Genomic DNA, 24889 nt, shown 5'->3' with positions numbered 1-24889 from the left:
AATTGCAAGATGGGACATTTTAATACATCTGATTTTAATGATATTTGATTAAAAGGTTTAGTGGGTGGCTCTCCGTAAAGAGCATAGAGGGGAATTTTTAGAGTACTTTTGCTTCCCGCCTCTGTGGACACAGTGTTGGGGGGACAATAAGTTGCCATGTGTGTATCTGATGTAAGCATGATATCTCAACATCAACAACAGCGTCAGTAGAGGTTTGAAAGTAGATGTTTGGCTCCTGTGAACGAGATGTTGCAACACAAATTTTGCTATAACTTTTGGATCATTTTGGATGCTGATGGATCTTAAATGTTGCATTCTGGTAAAATCTCACATTATGTTCACATGGGGGCTGAATGTTTTGGAGATGGTGTTGTGTATTTTGGACCTAACAGCCCAGTCATGTTGATGATGAGCAAAGAACTTTGTTTTCTATTACATTCCATACTATAAAACAGTTAAATGTATCATATCTAATAAAGCATTATTTTAGTATTTACTACATACTGGCCTTGTGAGAATTCTGTACTTTTATGGGGGGGATAAGTGATTTCTCGTAGTGTTGGATTAGATTAGATTAGATAGAACTTTATTAATCCTGTGGGAAGACTCCCTCAGGGAAATTGAGGTTCCAGCAGCATTGTATAGCAACACACAGGGTAAGAAGCACACAGAGTATCAAAAGCAAAACTAAAAAATCAATTTGCAAGATGTAAATACAAATATAAATACCAGAAATAGGGCTCACTACTGGCTTACTGGCTACTACTGTTCCTCTCCTTCCCATCCCCTGTCTTCCTGTTACTCCTCCTCCTTCCAAGTGAAAAGTTGTACAGTCTGGTGGCCTGAGGGACAAAGGAGTTTTTCAGTCTGTTGGTCCTGCACTTGGGAAGGAGCAGTCTGTGGCTGAAGAGTCTCCTCTGTTTGTGCAATATCGCCAACAGGAACCTCTAGTGTGGACTCTGATGAGGTCCCTGTGGCATGAGCAGCGGTCAAATCTAACTACCCCTGTCACCGACAATGAATGACTGTCATTCTGTCTGTGCAAGATAGCTCCAAAAAAAAAAAAAAAAAAAAAATGCGGACAGACTCCAACTATCTTCTATATTCCAGTTGGATCAGGAGACAAAAACGCTTCTTTTATTTATTTATTAGACTTTTGGAGCACAGACTGAGTCATGTAAATCTGTTTTTCTACCCTGTGATATTGCAATTACTGAACTTCAGTCCAACCACTTTTCATCACATCTTTTTGCTTTTTGTATGTGTGTGTGTGTGTGTGTGTGTGTGTTACTGCTATTTCAACATATATGTAATTGTGTTAGGCACTGTGAAGGTGCTGCATTCAAAGCTTTGGAAATCGGTGCGCCGGTTGCTTTAGGCAGCAGCTTCAGAGAAATGCAGCCTGAATGGCCATGAGAAAGGCAACGTTTTCCGTTGGTTCTTGGTCATGGCGTGATGGTCTGTGTCTGAAATTGCTGGAACAGAGTTTGAAGTGGCTCAGCTTTTTCATCTCCATCTCTGTGTCCCTGCCTCCCACATCTGCCACTATGATAATAACAAGCAATAACCCTCTTTCAGCAATAACCACAACTTTTATGCTCGTAATGTGGCTTCAATAAATAATGCCATGTTTACCAAAGGCCCATATTTTACAGCGATTTAGCACCTCCCCTCCCCTCTTGCTTCATTTACACGTAATGCATTTTGCACAGACACATTAGCACATCGTGTCAAATGTACTGAACCTGCACACCATATCACACTTAATCATGTTGCACATTAGGAGTATGCTTTGAAATGTTGACGTGCAAGGCGTATGGTTGCATGAGCACGTGCATGCATGCATACGGCAGAGGTGGACGGCTACCTCTGCAACGGCGGCAGCTCCATGTTGAGTGCAGCAGCACAAGCATGGGGGCGCGTTTCATTAGTCTGTCAAACTCAATGATATTTAGAGCCCCACACGCTCGGCCAGGACTAGAAAACTCAATCAGCACTCTGATTTCATAACCCTGCTTGGTGACAGGGCTTATTTTATCACCTCGCTGATTCATTCTAATAAACACTGGCTGCCCACTGTTGAAATACATCCTCCCTCGCCGTCCTCCATGGGTCGACCCAATGGAACAAAAAGGGGTGGGTGGATGGATAAATCAGAACTGTGGGAACTGGAGGGTGCAGATAATCCATCGCTTGGTCCGTATGTAGCTAGCAAGTGTGCAGGCTCTGTGCCAGGCTCCCCTCCCTCCACACCCTTTAGCACAAATCAGACGGCGAGACGGCGTTGATCTGTGAGGGCTTGGTGGAGCCATTGATTGTGGACGACGGAGGAGGAGTGAGGCCATAAATAATCAGAGTCAGAGAGCGCAGGGTGAAGGAAAACAATTATCTGCTGAGGTGGAAAGCACATAAAGTGAAGAATGATAAACACCATGAAATATGATTGACTCCAAGTGATATATGGACACCGAAGGACAGGCAGAGAGGTCTGCGCACGCAGCGATATCCTTGAACGTGATGACTGTGTGCAGGTTTACAGTTTACAGCCAACCACCACAATCTCTCTTTTTGTCTCCATGAAGACCAGTAGGAACGAGGTAAAAGTTCTATTTGTTTGACAGAAATATTTCCAAAGTGCAAAACAAGGTTCTCCTCTATGTTTTGAAAGACGGCGTGAAATAACCTTTAAATTTCATGGTTATAAATTGTGTCAACCTTGAAGATTCGATTCACTGACTAGTATTTCAGACCGTGATTTTAATGAAGAAATATATGAAATGTTTAGATGCCAGTGCAGCTGGTCAACCAATTCAGCACAGGGAGCCACAAAAGAAGAGGGGGAAAAAAAAAGTGAATTAATTAGTTATTTGGGGAGCTCAGAAAAAGTGAAAATTATTTTTATTATTTTTACACAATTTAAATCATAAAATAATTGTCTTTGGCACCACAACATTCTAAGAAATAAAACATTGAATTTAATTAATGAAGTTAAGATAACTTTTTCCACATAACATTGTCAATTAAGTGCAAAACAATATTATAGTTGAAATTAATTAAATCAAATGAAACATTATTACTTAAATCCCTAAAATTAACAATTCCAGGTATATTGACAATAATAGTATTTATTACATTTACAACCCCTGTGTTTCATTTCTTAGAGTGTAGAACATCGTATTCAAATAAAGGCTTCCCAACCTTATCATCTTTTATGGAAAACATAAAAACATTAACATAAACATTAGAATGTAAAAATTGTGGCAACACGCCATGACATACTAAGAGTCAAACAACAACGCTTGTTACATTTGCTAGTGTCAGCTTCACGGAGCTGCAAAAACACATTAAACCTTCAATTGTGACTTAAATTGCCAAAAACTTCATACCTAAAATAGAAACAGAATGAGTGATGGACACAACTAAACATCAGCCACCAGAAATCCCACTGAGAAGAACCCCAGATAAAGTCTCGAAGGTTTTGCTGGATATCTGCTCGACCAGGTTCACCAAGCCTGCTTCTGGAAAGCACCTGCCCTGCATGTTTTGCAACTCCTCCTGCTTCACCCACTCTGAAATAACTGGATAAGGTGTGCTCAGTCAAAAAATAGACCAAGAAAACACTTGATTTGACTATTCAGTGACTGTTGGGGTATGTAGACAAGTGGACCCCGTGTGGGAGACACAAGTAAAACCACTCTCGCACATGTCTACCATAGCGGTTGTCTATACATTCATTAGTTACAGTTACGACTTATAATAAGTTTGTGTTTTTCAAAGCTTTATGAGTTGTATTTTTTTGTTGTTGTTGTAATTTGAAAGTGTGAGTTCCCAGTTTCCATTGAATGCACTTCGCCCTTGATACAGAACTTAAGTCTCTCATGGAGCAAATTCACAACATTTAGCAAGAAATCCCCCCAAAATAAAAACTTGATCAGGAATAAAATTTGCTGGAGTTCTGTGACATCACAGAAATAATCACGAGATGTCAACCCAAAGCAAATTTTGTCTTTTTTTGTTTGTTTTTGTTTGTTTTGTTTTTTAATCAAACAAGTATACGATGTAGGGCAGAGGATCCTGACTTCATTGACGTTTCCTTTGTTGAAGCTGAGACGAGGTTCACACCACTTCATTGTGTTTGTGTGTGTGTGTTTGTACTCCTTTGTGTGCCTCTTTCCCGCAGACGACAGATGACATTGTTTCGTCGGCGGAGTGCTCCAGCGACGACGAGGACCTGGAGGAGTGCGACTCCGGACACGCAGGTGGGATGGGTGTGTTGAGTTGTGCTTGCTCAGAATCTGTTTTCTCCTTATCTTTCTTTGATTTCCTACCGAGGAGCCTCTCCTCAGAGCATCATGTCCCATGGGAGCTTCAAGTGTAACTTCAAAAGCCACTCCCCTGCCCCCCCCCCCCCCCCAAAAAAAAGAAAACGCCACTATAGTTTATGCTAGTTTCAGTGTTTCTTAGCGTAGATATGTAAAGTATAAATCGCTCTGAGCACTTTGGAGATGATGAAAGCAGTAGCAGTTAAGTCTGTTGAGCTTCTTCACTGTAGGAAGTCGTGATTTTATCTTTAAATAATGACTAATAATGCATACGGCCTCTGTTATGCATAGATTGCTAACGGCCGCGCCCACCTGTAATGTGTAAAACAAGTTACACTTAGCTATGGGGCTACTGGCTGCAGACATGATGACGCGTTGATACTAATTTTGTTCTCCCAGCATTCGGTGGGGAGAAAAACTTTACTTATCAAAGTACAAAATTAGTATCAAGCCCCATGTCGTCCGCACTGATGCTTCAAAATGTATCTGTCATGTACATGGTTGATTTTCTCTTGCTGTGTGTGTGTGCGTCTTTTTTGACAGAGGATACATTTTGAGATTCTTTCGAGAGCAAAGATGCTTTCAGCATAGATACTGTGATATGTAGCAGACTAACTGCAACAGAGCCTCCTCCTCCTCCTCCTTCTCCTCCTGCTCCCTTCTCCTCCTCCTTCTCTTGTTTGTACCTCTGTTTTCTTCGTCGGAGGCTTGCCTTACCTGAAACATTCTAATAGAGAACAGATATCCTCGAATTTCTGTGCGCATCGTCTCTCTTCCTCCCTCCCTTGACACACACAAACACACACACACACACACACACACACACACACACACACACACACACACACACACACACATCACTTTGAGATTAAATAAAAGTGATTAGACATTTACCAGGAGCGTTGGAAAAATAAATACCTGTCGATTAAGACGCAGCGGTGGGTCGAGGCAATTTTGGGTTTGAAATATTTTGGCCGTTTGAAGATGCACCTGCAGGTCACGTTTGTCACATGTCCCAATAAAACGGGCAAAATTTCTCTCATCAGTATTAATTAAATTTCCTTGAGGTATTTGATTTGCAGTCAGGTAAATATTTATTGGGGCACTGACACGTTTTTGTCATTTTACTTCTGCACGCCACCACAGTAGAATTCTCAAAGTCGTTCATCTGTCAGCGCCCCCTGGTGATCATTTTTCACTCAGTGAAAACATTGCCAAACTCAGCACAAATACATACAATCTGGTCACTTTTCAAAGCCGTGAAATGAACCGTTATCCATTAAAGTGACTTTAATGATGACTCCAACTCCAGTAAATCTCATCATTCCGAACTGTTCTAGAACTTCATCTGGCCAACAAAACAAGCAAGACACAATACAAAACCCGCTGATTTCAACTGAAAAACATACAGTTCGATTGCGTTTTCACAACTAGCCAATCGCACGCATGCAGAAGTACAAATTCTCACCTAATTGTCACCTGAAATGATATATACCCAAATGTGAGAATAGAAAAAACAATATGTTCTTGAAGACTTTTAGATTTAATTAAAATAATTTAACAAAAATATCATGTTAACAATTTAGGAATTACAGCCATTTTTTATATACAGTACGTCCATTTTCAGAGTCCATAAATAATTCGACAAATTAGTATTATTGTTCATACAAATCATCACTTTTATAACCAGGTTCCTATCGGCAGTTCTGTAGATGGATACATGTACATTTTCAAGTCACTGAATATGTTTTGGACTTCATTTACTTCAATTAAATACACATATTTACAGCTGACAAAGTTACTGACAAAGTAACTTTGCGCCACTCTCAAAAAGTGGAGTGACAAGTTTCCACTTGTCACTCCACTGAAGGAGGCTAGTGAGGGAAGCCATCAAAATGCCATGTTTGGAGAAACTAGGCCTTTTGTTTACAGCATTATCAGTTATACAGCTTCATGGTGGAGTGGCACAAGGAAGGGTTTTCTTAAAAAGAATATGAGAAAATTCAGCTCTGTTTGCCAGGAGGCACATGGGAGACTTGAGCCCAGATTTAATCTGTTTTCTTACATGAAAAATCCTTCTCTGTTCCACTCCATAAAACTAGAACTGGTGATGCAGCAGGCGAAAGTTGCATGATATAGTTTCTCCAGTTACAGCCACAGAAGCCTTTCAGAGTTGTCACGAGTGCCTTGGTGGCTTCCCTCACGTTTCCTTCTTGTGCTGATTTACCACACAGTAGCATACTGTTTGATTTTCTTAAAGATTGATGGAAATGAAGTCCAAAACATATTCAGTGACTTGGAAATGTTCATGTAGCCATCCCCTGGCTTGTCTAATAAAGAAAACTGGCTGTAAAAGTGATGATTTGTATGAACAACAATCTTTATTATTACTTTGTCCAATCATGTATGGGGTCTGAAAATGGAGGAACCATGTGTACAAATGGCTGTAATTCCTAAATTGTTTGTGCAATGTTAAAATCCTTAAAGTAAAAGTCAAAAAGCACATTTTGATTGTTTCATTTCAACTCCACTGAGGTGGTGTCACTGTCCAAATATTTATGAACCTGCCTATAACAACCCCAAAGTGACCTTTCACTTTCTTATCTGTACTGATAGAATATTCTAATAATCAGGCATTTATTTATTTCCCTGAGAACTGAGGTCTTTGTGTACCATTTAAGAGATATTTCGTGTGTAATTTTACCGTTTTCCCCAGCAGCTCATTTACTTTGAAGGCGCAGTAACTTTTTTATTTTCTTGAAATCATGACAGTAATTTGAATTATTGTTCTTCCGGTGTGTTGGTGTGAGGAGAAAGACATTTTCTTGGTGCTTTCATGCAGTATTTAGGTTCAACTTCTTAATCTGCACGCGTCAGTCTCAAGTCTAGAGAATATTTCGAGTGGTCTCAACCAAAGTGCAGCAGAGTGTGGCGTCATAAAGGGAAGGCGGCGCCCTCTCCTCATATAGTGGCAACATATGCAGTCACACACAGCCATACACATCATACATCTCACCATGTTGACACAGAAATTCATGTCTTCATTTCTTGTCCCGCTTCCTGTCGTATGAACAGTTGCATGACGTGTTTGGTTTCTCTTTCTTTTGGGTTGTGTTTCCTTTGTGTTTCTCCTGTGATGCACATACAAACATCTCCTCTGTATCGACTGGGACCCACTTGCTGGGTCGCTTCAGATTTGAGCTTTTTATTTGATTTGATATGATTTGATTTGATTTGATTTATGGGGGTGGGTGGGTTGAAGGGAAGCTGGGGCTGGTTTATTTTGTGGTTTTGTTGTTGTCGTTGTTGTTGTCGTTGTTTTCCTTTGATTCTTTGGTGTCCTCATCATCCGTCGTCCATCCTTCAAGCAAGGACAGAGCCGCTCCTCCCGTTTTTGCCTCATCTTGTACCGCATGAACTTTGGTGGTTGGAAAATTCAAATTCCTCCTCATCATTGAGTTTGTGTTGGGTTTTTTTGTTTTGTTTTGTTTGTTTTTTGGTACCATGTGGCTTCTAAATAGACACCCCCCACCCCCGCCATTTTCAGTACGACATAGGGAAATGAATGGCAACAAAATCTTTTCTTGCCATCATCCTTTTTTTGGCCTTGTGCAGGCAACCCCATTCTGTCTCAAGAAAGTTGTGTGTGAAAGAATGACTCCCTGTATCCCCTCCCAGCGCCCCCGCCACGCCCCCTCCTATCTCCACCCACCCAATTACCTTCTTTCTTTTAGCCTTTCTGCATATACATGTCTGTTTGAATGCAGATGGCATAAAAAGACTTTTATTGCCACAAAGTATATCTGTTTTTCTATTCTATCTGTTGCTCCAAGTAGAAGGCATTTGTGGCATGCTTCCTGTACCGGACTGGATTGCAACTGGAACTAATCCTCTCCCCCAGTCCCCTGCTTCTGCACAGATATAATTGGCATCCATTTTGTGTTGTTCTTCTTCTTCTCCTCTTTCTTCTTCTTTTCTTCTTCTCCTCCTCCACCCATAAGTGTCAGGCTGACCCCAGCTGGCTGCTGCATGTTGGCGTGTCGTGGGGCTGCAGTGGCGGTCCTGCACCGCCGCCGCTGCTCTCCTCCTCTGTCGGAGGCGTCTCGTGCTGGTGCTTGTGCCCTCTGCATGTGTCAGCCCTCCGTCTGCCAAACAGCTTGTCTCGTCTGCTGCGTGTGGTCGTCTGGTGATTGTGTTTAAAAAAACAAAACAAAAAAAAAGTGTTAAACCTTTCCTTTACCTTTTATCCCACGCAAGTTCCACAAGAGAGCCAATCAGGTGTGTGCAGTGTTTTTGATGGTCCCTGCACATGTTTCCGGTACTGAGAGCGAGAATCGGTTTAATGCGCTGCAGCAAATAAAGACAAATTATGATTCAGTTTTGCAGAGATTAACACTCGTGCAGCCGATCCCACATACACACAGTGATTTTTTTTTTTTTTAATTATCATTAATACAATCTCAATATTTACAGGACGAGGATTGTCTGCATTCACTTTTAAGAAGAGAAAACTTTGCTACCAGAAATATTCATCACCTTGAAGTAAAGTAAATCATTTTTTGTGTGTGTTGTTGATGCATCAAAGGGCCTGTCCATCAAAACCACGTGATGCTCCCAGAGTTCAGAATGATGATAGTGCGAGGAAACACGTGAAGCAGCAAATATCGATGGATGACGATGTTTTCTGACACTTTTTTTCTTTGTCCTCCTGAGAGCTTAAAGGGATAAAATCAAGGACCCAGTGTGGAAACACCACCGTGCAAAAAAAACATATCGTATTTACTGTATTAAAAGGAGAACTGAGAGCATAAAGGCTACAACTTTACTAAAATCAAAGAGCCACTATGGAGACACCACAGTGCAAAAAGTGGAGAATTTACAATATATAAGAAAGAAAATAACAGGAGAATGCAGTTGCCAGTGTTGTAAAATAATTTGGTGGAAATATACGTTATTTTTACCAATACTGCAACAGAAAATTTAAAAAAAGGTCATTAATATGTTGAATCGTGAATAAATGTGTGGTTATTGCTGCATAGGTCATTTTACATTTGGGCATTTATGGTCATTACTGGGCTGGAAGTTACCATGCAAAGCCAGTGGTTGGAGCGCCATCAAGTGAGTTTCATGTCATGCGCGCTAGTCTTAGTCTCCACAGCCTGACTGACAAAACTGTGACAGTCAGATAAAAAAGTAGCCTACGTGTGTCATAGACGTTATGAGTAGTTAAAAGTGTTATGAATGATTTTTCTGCCAGTAGATGCTGCACTTCAGTATGTAAACAAAGCGTCCATTCCGTCGCCTCGTCAAGCCTCCTTCCTCCCCCCAACCCCTCCCTGCACCACACTGAGCAGAAGAAATGGCAGTTGGAGCCTTTTAACAGGTCCAACAGCTCTCAGTGTGGGAAAAGTCAGACACATGTGGATTCTAGTGAGATGGTCAGTTGTGATTTGTGTTGTTTCTTTATAAAGGAGGAGTAAGCATCTCACAGACTCATATGCACTAAATGTGTACACGTGGAAATCCCATGCACTAAATGTGCATGTACGACCAGAGTGAAAAAGGAAGAAAAGCTGAGAGCACAGAGGGAGTGTTGATTCATTCTCTGCACAGAGCGCCATTAAGGCACAAAATTGTTCCATCAAAAATAGTTGTTGGCTGCTATGTTAATGTTTAAAATCTCATTCATAGCACCTTCAAGCTTGCGCCATTACCCACTCCAACTTTGATAAAGTGAAGTACAGGTCAAACAGCTGTAGCATATTTATGGGTTTGCTCATTCTTTGGCCTTGGGTGGATCCGTGACACAAATTGCTAGCCATGGTGTAATGTTGTGTGACTTCTCCCGTTGCCATAGATTAAGAGCCCCAGATATGTGTCGGACCCGGAATGAAGTATGATAGCGATAGATCACCGAGTTTCCTCGCGGCATCAACCGCAGCTTCTGTCAAACCCCATCGGTCCAGCTGTCACTTTAACACAGGCTCCAGATCAGTTTAAAGGTTATCCAGCTGACACGTGTCCACAGAGTACAGAGCCTAATGGCTGTGCAGCAAATCGACCAACTGACACGGACGACTCACCTCGCTCGTTGGAGATACCAATTTAATACACCGGGCTGCGTCCAGTAACACGATGATGGATAAAGTGCTATCTGCCATGCGCCAAGGCTTAAGGACACTCCCCCAGCCGGAGGTGGTCCCTGCATCTTCACATCACTGTCGCCGTCCTAAACGTAACCTTTGACTTTGTAATGAGCACCCATCGCTGGAAAATTAGACTTCTCTTTGCGGGTGTGTGCACAGGCATGATAAGCTCATTAAATCGTTGGGTGAACTGCTTTGCTTTTTAAGGTGCTTGTGTCTAGAAAGCGCCGGCATTGCACAGAGCACCAGTATAATCCTCGGCATGTCCCTTTAAGTGTGTCCACACTGAGAACCTGTGTGTTGCTGGGAATCAGCTCCCTACCTGAAGTGGGTAGAGGTGAAAGAATCTGCTGCAGCCGGTTTGTGGACACAATGCTCACAGCCACAATGGGATTTTAAGGCCCCAAACCACTGACTCACCTGCAGTTTTCTGCATCAAAATCCCATTGACTCAATTCATCTACGGTTGGTTCTGGCACACCGGCTTCCTGCTTTTATGGTGTAGCGCTATCAAATCCATGACTTACCTCTGAGATTCATCGGCACTCGGAAGCCTCAGCAAATGCTGGACGGACACGGAGATCAGTCTAAGAGAGAAGGAAGAGAGGGAAGAAGGAGAGAAACTGCTGTTCAACGATTTCTGGGTCTGTAGTCGACAAGCTGCTGAGGTCGTCGGCCAATCAGTCATTTAATCATGACTCTATTCAACTATGTCGCCTTCAAAAGTCGGGACAGGTGTTGAGCAGATAGGTGTCGATGTTAAAGAGCCACTTCCAGGATAATGATGTGTCACTAAGTCCACTCTCTGGATTATGAAAATCATAATGTGAAGAGGAAACGTGTTTTAAAATAGAAAAATTCAGAGGAAAGTAGCCGATCTCAACCATGCTTTTCAGGGGAAATAAAGACTTATTTTCTTAGCGTTATGCCAAAAGAGGCTGAGCTACCAAAGTTCAATGTCCTGTCAGAAGCTTGAAGAGTTTGGACGTCTTTTACAGTGTCTGTGTGTCTGTCTGTCTCTCAACGAGAAACATGGAGAGAGACAAAGTCAGACAGAGACAACAACAACAATCAAAGACGACGGCTCAGAGACCTTTTATGATGTCATCAACCACAATGTAAAAAAATAACTCAAAACAGCCAGTTTTTTCAGAATTGCTGACTTTGAACATCTTTTATCCACATTATAATTTCCAAAGGCTTTAATAATAAATAAACGTCCTGCATGTTGTTCTTTAAGACTTGTCAGCAGAATATTGTTTTTAAAAGTACACAAATCTGCCAGCTTTCCTGCACAATAGAATCAGCTTCACGGCTGCAAAGACAGACGTCAAGAAACATTTATTAATCCACAGCTTTCGCTCCCTTTCGCTCCCCTACGCAAGAAGAAAAATACTGAAAGTGGCTGTGGGTTGAGCAGAGTGTGATATTATTTACCGCGGATGCAGAGGCTCAGAATAAAATCTTCATCTATCTCGACGAGTGCAGAAAACAATCTGGTTAAGCAAACCCATTAGAAATCACGGTGTTTGTCCGCTTGAAAACGCAGTAAGATGCATGACGCTCGTGCAAGAGCTTACACGGGATTAAACTGTTTACTAAATCATCAAGGTCCTCGGCGCTGACTTTAGCAGAGACCCTTACTGCCGCGGCCTCCTGGCCTGACAGTGCTGTTGATATAGTGCAAAGCTAATAGACACTGAAAGCTGTTAGTCAAGAAGGAAGTGGATGGATGCAAACACGGCCCAGACGGCAACAGTAGAGTGAGATAAATAAAGCTCCCGACGGATCAGCGCATGCTGGTGTTGTATTTATTTAACAAAGCAACGGTGATTATTGGAATACCACCATAGCAACGCAACATGGGTATGAATGAGAGGATCATGATGGAAATCTTCAGATATCGCCTGATTCTTGCGACGGCCGCAATCTTAAGGGGCACTGATAAACAGGAAATTTAAATTCTAATATGGATGATTTATAACTCCAAAGGGGCTCAGACAGCAAGCATATGTTTCACGGGAACAGATCCAGATCCTGATCTGAGTGTGCACAGAATAGTACTTGTTGGTTCTGTGTTATGGATCCATATCCCAGGGGTGCCGAAAAGGGGAGAAAAAGGAGAAGGATTGTAGGGCCCCATGAATGACAGGGGCCCAGGGAGGCCCCTAATACAACTAGGGGCCTCTCTGGGCCCCTAATTGTATTAGGGGCCCAGAAAGGCCCCTAATATAATGGTTTGTTATGGCTCCTAATATAATTGTATTAGGGGCCATAACAAACCATATAAAACCATAACATTACAGGCTTATCAAGCCTGAAGGTCAAACTGCCCGACTGTTTTCCTCCAGAGGAATTTTTTCGGCCTGGGGAACATTGGCTGTTTCTTATCTCAACTCACAAAGACAATAAACTGCTTTTCACAGGACTGAAGCATGCTCCATTCCCGCCCCCCACCCGCCTCCTATCCCCCATCAACACTCCCCTCTCCGGCGCTTGCTAATGTCACTCCTTTCCCCTTCGGCGGGGGCAATGCAGTTTTAGCTGCAGCTCCCGTTCTCCCCCCAAGCTGACGGCGGCATATCTCAGGGTTGCTGCGTGGACTTCACCCACTTGCCTCAATTCGGATAACGGACTTCTTCAAACTTAGTGCACATAATCAATGTCAAATGTGTATGTACTGTCTTTAATTCTGATGTGTGCCATTATTATGGTAAACAAGTAATAATTGTGGACTAATTGCTGTCTGAGGTAACTGGAGTGTAAAAATTGTAAAATTACATAAAAAAAACATTTTCAGCATTTAGAGGGTGCTTCATCTCCACAAGCTTGATCATCACACTAACCTCCAGGGAAATCGGAGTGGAAAACGTTTTGAGCAATCCTGCTTTGAACAGACAAACAAACAAACACTGGTAGGACACAAATGTAGTGTTTGCTTTCCAAGTCATTAATAACTCAGAGGCAGCAGACACACAGGTCCTAATGAAGCTGATGTTACAAGTACATAAGGAAGAAAACAAAACAAATGTGTCTGTCATATCTCCTAAAGTCACCAGGAGCAGAAAAAAACAAACTTGTGCCCTCTTGTGGAACTCCAACTGTGTGTTCATCTGTCAAGCGAAGGCTGTTGGTTATGCATACAACAAAAAAAAGTCTAAACATTGAAGAGAAGTAACGCATTAATTAGGGATATTGTCCCTTTGATTAATCAGCCAAAGCATAGCGACTTAATGTCACATAATGTTGGTTGTATATCACCCATGATGCACCTTGTTCTTCCATTTCCACAAGAAGATATCCCACAGCCCTTGGTGGCAGTGATCTTTTTACTGACCCTCCCACGTCCATGACCCACCCCGACCTAACCCTGGCTTGCTGTATTATTGTTGTATATTACTCTCCCTAAATGCAACTTACTTAAGCATGCATTAACCCAACTTCTGAAGGTCGAAATCCAAAGTCAAACCATGTCTGATTGACCTCTTTTCTGACGTACATCCAGACTGCACGCTCTGTCCTGTCTTTTAAGCTACTAACAACTCAGTAACTAATAATAAAGTGTTTATTATTAGTTCAACGAAGGTGGTGACATTTTGCCTACGAACTGTCCCTCCTCTCTTTGTGTGTCTCAGTGTGTGCTTTCTGGTTGTCCATCTTTGATACTGTGATGACAAATTGACCGTGTTTCTTTCTTTTTTCTTTTGCTTGCTGTTTTATTTTTGTCTTGTGTTACATATATGTTACGAAACATATATGCATATTTTCTATGTTTCTTTCTGGAAAAAAATGTTCAAATTTGAATTATCTGCCAATTTGCCAATAATCCACTCTTGCCAACTTTTTTCTGATGAATTTTATGTTCCCGACTGTGTGGAATTTCCTCTTTTCTCTATGACTTATTAATTAATTTGTCAGCTGGAGAAAGCGTTGACAATTGGGCTTCAAAAGCAAGCATTGGAATTTCAAAGTAAAAGCCTCATAGAGAAAAAAGAGAAGTCCCCGCCAAAGTAGACCCTCGGCACTATCTGTGAAAACTGCTCCAAAGTGTTTCTATGCTGATGATATTCTCCTGTTTTTTGAGAGCTCTTTGAATAATGAATGAGTCGATTAATTTGTGCATGGCAAAGAAGTTGCAGCTTAGGGTTTGTAAAACTGTCAGTGTTCAGAGTGCTGTTCTCTTTTGTAGATGGGCATGTATATGCTCATTGTTTGTATATCCCCATCCCTTCCTTACAGCCAAAAGCTCTAATGCCGCCCAACCACTTCGTGCCGCCTTTACATGGACATGGCAACTGATGTACACGTTCACCCCCATCTATGTCATTTCCTTCCTAGTCTGTTCATAGGTCCCAACCCGTTTCACGCTCCCTCCTCCTGAACCTGTTAGATTCTAAGATATGTACAGTGATCCATTTGTTCAGACCTTTTGAACAAGTTGAGCAAAAAATAAGAAAAGATAAAGAAAAGAAAAATCAGGCTGTAGATATTTATGGAGAGACTTTAAAGGAGCTTATTTATCAAAGCAAGAATTCTAGACATACAGTTTTCTTTTTTATACAAATGACTATTGAAAGAACAATATATATATATATATATATATATAACCTGAACAGAATGGTGAAGATTATTTTTCATGCCATGATGTGTGGATGTATGTGTTGTTGCCTCCCTGTACCATCCTGTCTAAAAAATAAATAAAATAAAACAAAACAGAAATATATACTAATTAATCAGAAATTGTTTTAAAAAAGAAACTAACCTAACGTGTCCAAAGGCATTCTTACACAACTTTCTTTTGTAAATTTTTGTTTTCTTCCTGCCAAAATCATGCGGGCAATTTGTTGATGTAAGTTGACAAAACTGATGGTATGCTTTCTTCCCTTTGAAAACTGTTTTTGTAGGCTTTTATGATTTTCCGAGCTGACTTTGGTTCATTTTTTCCTTCTTGTTTTGTTTTATTTTTATTTTTTTTAACTGTTTTTCTACTTACTAATCCCTTTCTGGGTAGCTGTGGCTTTACTTTGTGAATGTTTCTTTGACAACATTTGCTCTAACTGAACTGTTTTTTGCAATGCTTCAGTTGACTCATTTGTTTCCTTGTTTTTGATTTATTTATTGATTTATTTTGGTATTCTTTTCTTTATTGTTCCAAAAGGTTTGCATCTCTTTCTAGTGCCCTGTTTGTGAGCCTTTGCAATGTACATACAAGCTACTTTGGCAAGAGGATAAGCAGCTTCAACAGACATCTGAATGTGTCCGACTCTTCGGAGTCGGAAAAAATATCGGTTTTATCCGACAAACTGAATTGTGTTCAGGATGCATTTGTCATAAACAGGAGCATGAAGAAAAGTTTTAAAGCTGTCTCTCTGCACACCTTGACAGTATTAATAATAGTTACATTACACTTTAAAATGTGCCAGATTGTCTATCAAATGCAACCAATCAGCAGACATTCAGGTGTCACTGAACTGCCAGGTGACTTTATGCCATCGTGGTAACTGTAGGAGTCAAAAGGCACGAGGCTCGGGCAAGAAGGGGAGCCCACTAACACTGCAAACAGGAGGAAAGTGAAATCAACTCAATAATTCAAAACCTATATTGATTTATTTGCAGATGTTCAAAAACGTTCAGTGCTAGTGTCAAAGAGGTCAAGAGGACTTATCATATCAAATCAAATCAATTTTATTTATATAGCGCCAAATCACAACAAACAGTTGCCCCAAGGCACTTTATATTGTAAGGCAAGGCCATACAATAATTACGTAAAAACCCTAACGGTCAAAATGACCCCCTGTGAGCAAGCACTTGGCGACAGTGGGAAGGAAAAACTCCCTTTTAACAGGAAGAAACCTCCAGCAGAACCAGGCTCAGGGAGGGGCAGTCTTCTGCTGGGACTGGTTGGGGCTGAGGGAGAGAACCAGGAAAAAGACATGCTGTGGAGGGGAGCAGAGATCAATCACTAATGATTAAATGCAGAGTGGTGCATACAGAGCAAAAAGAGAAAGAAACACTCAGTGCATCATGGGAACCCCCCAGCAGTCTACGTCTATAGCAGCATAACTAAGGGATGGTTCAGGGTCACCTGATCCAGCCCTAACTATAAGCTTTAGCAAAAAGGAACGTTTTAAGCCTAATCTTAAAAGTAGAGAGGGTGTCTGTCTCCCTGATCTGAATTGGGAGCTGGTTCCACAGGAGAGGAGCCTGAAAGCTGAAGGCTCTGCCTCCCATTCTACTCTTACAAACCCTAGGAACTACAAGTAAGCCTGCAGTCTGAGAGCGAAGCGCTCTATTGGGGTGATATGGTACTATGAGGTCCCTAAGATAAGATGGGACCTGATTATTCAAAACCTTATAAGTAAGAAGAAGAATTTTAAATTCTATTCTAGAATTAACAGGAAGCAAATGAAGAGAGGCCAATATGGGTGAGATATGCTCTCTCCTTCTAGTCCCTGTTAGTACTCTAGCTGCAGCATTTTGAATTAACTGAAGGCTTTTCAGGGAACTTTTAGGACAACCTGATAATAATGAATTACAATAGTTCAGCCTAGAGGAAATAAATGCATGAATTAGTTTTTCAGCATCACTCTGAGACAAGACCTTTCTAATTTTAGAGATATTGCGCAAATGCAAAAAAGCAGTCCTACATATTTGTTTAATATGTGCATTGAATGACATATCCTGATCAAAAATAACTCCACGATTTCTCACAGTATTACTAGAGGTCAGAGTAATGCCATCCAGAGTAAGGATCTGGTTAGACACCATGTTTCTAAGATTTGTGGGGCCAAGTACAATAACTTCAGTTTTATCTGAGTTTAAAAGCAGGAAATTAGAGGTCATCCATGTCTTTATGTCTGTAAGACAATCCTGCAGTTTAGCTAATTGGTGTGTGTCCTCTGGCTTCATGGATAGATAAAGCTGGGTATCATCTGCGTAACAATGAAAATTTAAGCAATGGCGTCTAATAATACTGCCTAAGGGAAGCATGTATAAAGTGAATAAAATTGGTTCTAGCACAGAACCTTGTGGAACTCCATAATTAACCTTAGTCTGTGAAGAAGATTCCCCATTTACATGAACAAATTGTAATCTATTAGATAAATATGATTCAAACCACCGCAGTGCAGTGCCTTCAATACATATGGCATGCTCTAATCTCTGTAATAACATTTTATGGTCAACAGTATCAAAAGCAGCACTGAGGTCTAACAGAACAAGCACAGAGATGAGTCCACTGTCTGAGGCCATAAGAAGATAATTTGTAACCTTCACTAATGCTGTTTCTGTACTATGATGAATTCTAAAACCTGACTGAAACTCTTCAAATAGACCATTCCTCTGCAGATGATCAGTTAGCTGTTTTACAACTACCCTTTCAAGAATTTTTGAGAGAAAAGGAAGGTTGGAGATTGGCCTGTAATTAGCTAAGATAGCTGGGTCAAGTGATGGCTTTTTAAGTAATGGTTTAATTACTGCCACCTTAAAAGCCTGTGGTACATAGCCAACTAATAAAGATAGATTGATCATATTTAAGATCGAAGCATTAATTAATGGTAGGGCTTCCTTGAGCAGCCTGGTAGGAATGGGGTCTAATAGACATGTTGATGGTTTGGAGGAAGTAACTAATGAAAATAACTCAGACAGAACAATCGGAGAGAAAGAGTCTAACCAAATACCGGCATCACTGAAAGCAGCCAAAGATAACAATACGTCTTTGGGATGGTTATGAGTAATTTTTTCTCTAATAGTTAAAATTTTATTAGCAAAGAAAGTCATGAAGTCATTACTAGTTAAAGTTAAAGGAATACTCAGCTCAATAGAGCTCTGACTCTTTGTCAGCCTGGCTACAGTGCTGAAAAGAAACCTGGGGTTGTTCTTATTTTCTTCAATTAGTGATGAGTAGTAAGATGTCCTAGCTTTACGGAGGGCTTTTTTTATAGAGCAACAGACTCTTTTTCCAGGCTAAGAGAAGATCTTCTAAATTAGTGAGATGCCATTTCCTCTCCAACTTACAGGTTATCTGCTTTAAGCTGTGAGTTTGTGAGTTGTACCATGGAGTCAGGCACTTCTGATTTAAAGCTCTCTTTTTCAGAGGAGCTACAGCATCCAAAATTGTCTTCAATGAGGATGTAAAACTATTGACGAGATACTCTATCTCACTTACAGAGTTTAGGTAGCTACTCTGCACTGTGTTGGTATATGGCATTAGAGAACATAAAGAAGGAATCATATCCTTAAACCTAGTTACAGCGCTTTCTGAAAGACTTCTAGTGTAATGAAACTTATTCCCCACTGCTGGGTAGTCCATCAGAGTAAATGTAAATGTTATTAAGAAATGATCAGACAGAAGGGAGTTTTCAGGGAATACTGTTAAGTCTTCAATTTCCATTACCATAAGTCAGAACAAGATCTAAGATATGATTAAAGTGGTGGGTGGACTCATTTACATTTTGAGCAAAGCCAATTGAGTCTAATAATAGATTAAATGCAGTGTTGAGGCTGTCATTCTCAGCATCTGTGTGGATGTTAAAATCGCCCACTATAATTATCTTATCTGAGCTAAGCACTAAGTCAGACAAAAGGTCTGAAAATTCACAGAGAAACTCACAGTAACGACCAGGTGGACGATAGATAATAACAAATAAAACTGGTCTTTGGGACTTCCAATTTGGATGGACAACACTAAGAGTCAAGCTTTCAAATGAATTAAAGCTCTGTCTGGGTTTTTGATTAATTAATAAGCTGGAATGGAAGATTGCTGCTAATCCTCCGCCTCGGCCCGTGCTACGAGCGTTCTGGCAATTAGTGTGACTCGGGGGTGTTGACTCGTTTAAACTAACATATTCATCCTGCTGTAACCAGGTTTCTGTAAGGCAGAATAAATCAATATGTTGATCAATTATTATATCATTTACTAACAGGGACTTAGAAGAGAGAGAGCTAATGTTTAATAGACCACATTTAACTGTTTTAGTCTGTGGTGCTGTTGAAGGTGCTATATTATTTTTTTTCTTTTTGAATTTTTATGCTTAAATAGATTTTTGCTGGTTATTGGTGGTCTGGGAGCAGGCACCGTCTCTACGGGGATGGGGTAATGAGGGGATGGCAGGGGGAGAGAAGCTGCAGAGAGGTGTGTAAGACTACAACTCTGCTTCCTGGTCCCAACCCTGGATAGTCACGGTTTGGAGGATTTAAGAAAATTGGCCAGATTTCTAGAAATGAGAGCTGCTCCATCCAAAGTGGGATGGATGCCATCTCTCCTAACAAGACTAGGTTTTCCCCAGAAGCTTTGCCAATTATCTATGAAGCCCACCTCATTTTTAGGAGGTGGGCTTATATAGGAATAGTTTTAGGTTTAGGTTATAGTTATTGTTTTCTGCTGTTTTGGGGCTTTAGGATGCAGGTGTTGTTACTATTCTTTGGCTCATAGAGGTCAGCCGCATAAAACCCGCTTCCCCTTGCAGCCATATCTCATTTCAAAGTTAGTTAACTTCCTTTCAGGCTCAGTGGTTTTGCACATACATTGCAAAGAAAAGCTAAATACTTTCAGCTTTGGGGCAGTTCTTCAGCAGAGAATGAAACCTAAGAAATCAAATTCATGTTTCCATCTTCTATATTATAAAAATTATTGGTAATGCAGGCAGTAACATTGATACCTTTCATGTGAAACATTTTGAATTGTGACACTATAGATTCATGAAAATTAAAAATGATGTGCTTTTGCACAGAATATTTTGATCTAGTTTTGATTCCCTTGTTCAGCCCTACACTGCTCAGATTGCAATAAGGTGTATTATTATATGGTTGTGACGCTACGCGGGCTCTGATTGGCTGATTACCGGTCGGATATTTACCCATATCTGGACCGGTTTCCATAACCATCAGTCCACAAGGTGCATTTTCATTACAAACCACACAGTAAAATTACCAGTGTAAACTAACACTGACAGCATTAATTTAACACTGGTGATTTTACTGTGCAGGAAGCTAAAAACATGAATTAAAAAAAATGAAGTCGGACATAAACGTAGTCCATAAATATCTAAATAGCATCTGAAAAAACACACAGATTGAAATTTTACCAGCTAACAACCGGACCATCTGTTAGCAAGTTCTTCATGGAGGTGAAGCGAACAGGTCGGACTACAGGTCAGTTTGAACTGGGAACCTTCTGCACGGAAACCAAATGCACTAACCACTTGGCCACTACCCCTGCCACCAATGAAAAACAGTGTTCCAGACAAATATATGTCTTTCGTTCAGAAAGCTGAGATTGTTGTGAGCATTTTGATATGCAGCTCATTATACAACATAAAAATGTCTTAAAAGGGGAATTACTGAAGGTATAGCAAAATGACGTGGACATGCCGGTGAGTCTGTGGACCCCAGAGGGCAAAACCGTTAAATATTGAAAGAATAAACAGTTTTCAATGTCATATATTTAATTTAGCACACTGAATATACATTGCAAATTACAGACAGCATCAAGATATGTCAAAAACTCTGCTTATTTTAGCTGTAACCACTACAGAGCAGTGGAGGCTCCAAATACAACATAGCATTCTCCCCAGCCACCAAAAAAAAAAAAAAAAAAAAGCCATTTAAAGAAAATATTTATAGTTAATAATCACGATAGGACCCACATGTTTTCGGTGAAATGCATTTTGCATGGTGGTAAACACTGCCAGTGGGCTCACCCTTATGCATCCCTCAAAGCCTTTTGATGCAATGTAAACTTTATTTATGGCTGTTTTCTTTCTGTTTGGGTCTTGTTTGGTTCTGAGTTTCATTGGTTTTGCACTGGTCCAGTATTTTCTGTTCTTTCTGTTTCTTTGGTTAATTTTCTCCTTTCGTTAAGCTTTGCTTTTCCCTTTGTTATCGATTCTTTAGATGTTTAAGTGCTGCTTTCTGATGGAATAGTTTTGGCGCTCTTAGTCTTCTTTGTTTTTCTGTTTTCCTTTCAGGAGGGGAGCTAGTCATCCCTGTGCTAGTCGAGGATCCCATAGACATCCCTTCTGTATCCACCCGTTCTCCCTTCATCCCCCTTCCCCCAACCCTCCACCCTGTCCTCACCATTATTGAGACCACCAAAGAATCCTTGGCCATGGCCACTGAGGCGGGGGTACCTTGCTTGTCGGACCGAGGAAGCGATGATTGTGATGGTGGTGGGGATGATGGTGATGATGATGGTGATGATGATGATGATGATGATGATGATGATGATGGCATGGTGATTTCGGGGTTTGGCTCTGGCGAAGCTTTCGACTCTAGCCTGCCCCCGACTGACGATGAAGATTTTTACACCACCTTCTCCCTGGTAACAGATAAGATCTTGACCACATCGACCTATGAAGGTGGCTACAAAGCCCTCGCACCCAAGTGGGAGGCCAAGGACTTGAGGCCTAGCAAAGCCTCAGAGACAGGTAGGACTACATCCATCTCACCTCTGCCTGACCGCCGAGGCACACCACCGCCACCGGCGGCCCCCTCGGACACGCCACCCAAGCTCCCTGCTGGGAAAATGAACAACCGCGAGGTAAAACCCCCGCAACCAGACATAGTACTGCTGCCCTTGCCGACATCCTTTGATCTGGATGGCACCAAACAACGGGGCCCTTTCATCACCTCACCAATGCTACGCACGGTACCTGCGGCCTTGCCCACTGTGCCCAGTGTGGTGCGACGGGTGCCCCCGGGGGCCTCTGAGGTGATCCGGGAATCCAGCAGCACCACGGGTATGGTGGTGGGGATTGTGTCAGCCGCAGCCCTCTGCATACTCATCCTCCTCTATGCTATGTACAAGTACAGAAACAGGGACGAAGGTTCCTACCAAGTGGACGAGACACGCAACTACATCAGCAACTCGGCGCAAACCAATGGCGCTGTGGTGAAGGATAAGGCACCCAGCGGTAATGCCAAAGGCAGCGCCAGTAGCAAGAGACCGAAAGACAAAGACAAGGAATATTATGTATAGAAAGTCATGACCCAACACATAAAAGCAAACTTTTTGAACAAAGTTATAAACATTTTGACAGTACCATATTGGCAACTGTAACTTTAAAAGGAAGAATTCTCTTGAAAATTCTCCTGAGTCAAAGAAACATTTGCAAAGACTATGGCTTACGGAAGCACACTTACTATTGTAAGCATTAAGAGAAACATTGCAGTTCAGCTGTATAGGGGCTCACCGTGGAGCTTTTTCAGGAGTCCCTGTCAGAGACATTTGGCAGTGTGAATAACATCACTCCAACATCCACACAACCCCAAGTGACTTTCAGCGGAGTGTGATCCTCGGAGTTCAACCGATCTTGTCCATTGAAACCCTGTAAAATATGATCACTGTCATTTTGGCCATTCTGAGCATGCATGTGAGGTGTATGTGATGTGGTGCTGGCATCTGTGTAAGTGAGGGACCTCAAGAAACAATGATTGTCAGGGGGAACATGGAAGTCTCAACACAATTTTCATTCAATGTAGCTTTCAAGGATACGGTATGAGGTAAAATGTATGTGTATTTAAAATGTCTTTTTTAATTTATTCATTTATTTATTACTTTAAGTTTGTTTTTTGTTGTTTTTTTGTTGTTGTTGTTTGCTTTGTTTTTTGTTTTCTTTTTACATCAAACTAAGATTGACCAGACAGGGTGAGCAATGTATGTCAAAGATCTCCCTTCCTGTTGACTCGGCCAAGGATACAGACTGCTATGCATGGCATCCAAATTCAACATAGTGTTTGAGCACACAAAAAGGGGTTCCATCGGGCACAACGCTACACCGTTATTTCTTCATTTTACAAAATTTATCTCTTCAGTTGTAGTTTGGTTTTCTTTATTTCCTGAGATGCTGTGGCCACTGCCTTATCATTTCTGTCTGTTGTTGCAAACTTTAAGAAAAAAAAAATCTGGGCTAAAGACTTATTCCAATGTGAACAAGCGTGATTATATTTGTTGTCACAGATAACTGTGTCAAAAACAGCAGATGTGTTTACATATTTTATGACATCATAGCCGTTGTGTTTTAGAGGTGAATATTGTACAGCAAACTGGAGTGTTTTCTGTTGCGCCACCCCCCCCCCCCCCACCCAGATCCCCCCTCCCGTCTTGCATAGACCAGCTTTATTTATTTTTTTATTTTTATTTATGTTTTGCTGTAGCAACATGACAAAAAAAAAAAAAAAAAAAAACTTTATTTTTCCAGGAACAAAAACATGACACACAGAGAAACGTCTTGCTTAGATTAGAAGTGTATAATCTCTCTGGATGGTGTTTCTCAGTCGCATGAGTATTTGATCGCCAGAAGCTGTCAGTGAAATATAGAAAACGCCTTCCCAGTTCTTGTATTTGGGACTTCTCCTTATTCCCAAGTTGCTTTCATTTCATTTATTTTTTTATTGGAAATTTAAAACAAATATGAATAAAGATGGATTATGATGGATTTGGAGACCTATGTATTGATAGCACCTTTCTTACACATTCTATTTTTTTTTTTGTTTTTTGTTTTTTTCTTGTCTGTATTTCTGTTTTTAAACCGTGACATCAATTATCTCATTTGATCAACTTGTATTTATGTGTATTTTATTCTGTTTCTGTGTAGCTTAAGTTAATGTTCATTTTTATTATATTGTCTTCTGGCATTTTTTTTTTTTGTAGTAGTAGTAGTAGTATTTATTTTTATTTATTCATGTGATGCTGAACTGCTTTCTTTTGAGTTGTTTTCATAAAAACTGGTCAGTGTGTATGTTCACAAAATGTATTTTTTTTCTTTGTGTGTTGTTACTTGTTCTTTTCAACAAGTTAATTATTGTCTTACGCTCCTTTGACTCAAAACAATTCCCAGAAATAAAATGTTGTTCCCAAATGTTCTCATGTTAAAAAAAATGCAGGTGGCTTTCACTCATCTGTGTGCAAGAATGAATACCACACAACATGCACACACCTTTTTGGGAGGGGAGGGGGTGGTTCATGCAATTTCTATCACTTCAGTGGTTTCCTTTTCACAGTAAAAGTGGTGTCATTTCCATTCAGATGAAGTCTTGAGCACAGCAAGCCCAGACAGCATCATTTACCTATTGATGATTATGCAAATTCCCACTGTTCTTCGATGCAACACGGAGCAGAAAGAAGGGATGATTCGAGCAGGTCAGAGTCTTCACAGCACGTCAGGCTTTGGGTTTCTTTTGGAGTCAAATCTTTGTGAAAAGGTGTAGCCAAATGAGGTTCTCCACAAGCATATGGCCGGGTTATGAGGTACTCAATGGCTGCAGCACCTGCTCTCCCAGCTCGATTTTACGCTGCCCATATTTCGTGCAAATGGCCTTTCAAAGAGCTGGTCATTAACGTGCAATAGCCTATTGATGTTGGATATCAGAACGCTGCATGTGAGTATATCCGGCTCGCACGATGACTACATATTGACTCAT

General features: G+C 40.9%; 1 protein-coding gene across 1 annotated transcript in view; it reads left to right on the top strand.

The window, feature by feature from the left end:
• LOC117502739 (neurexin-3b-like) overlaps window positions 1–22992 on the top strand; it is a 460000-nt gene extending 437008 nt beyond the window's left edge. Inside the window, 2 exon segments of the mRNA XM_034161843.1 lie at window positions 4181–4259; window positions 21436–22992. Coding sequence (XP_034017734.1) covers window positions 4181–4259; window positions 21436–22445 — 1089 coding nt within the window. The 3' untranslated portion in view covers window positions 22446–22992.
• Window positions 22993–24889: the final 1897 nt, after the last annotated feature.

This window comes from Thalassophryne amazonica, chromosome 21 (assembly GCF_902500255.1).
Source record: "Thalassophryne amazonica chromosome 21, fThaAma1.1, whole genome shotgun sequence".
NCBI lineage: Eukaryota > Metazoa > Chordata > Actinopteri > Batrachoidiformes > Batrachoididae > Thalassophryne > Thalassophryne amazonica.
The sequence above is the reverse complement of the archived record's forward strand: the minus strand, read 5'-3'. Positions and strand labels throughout refer to the sequence as shown.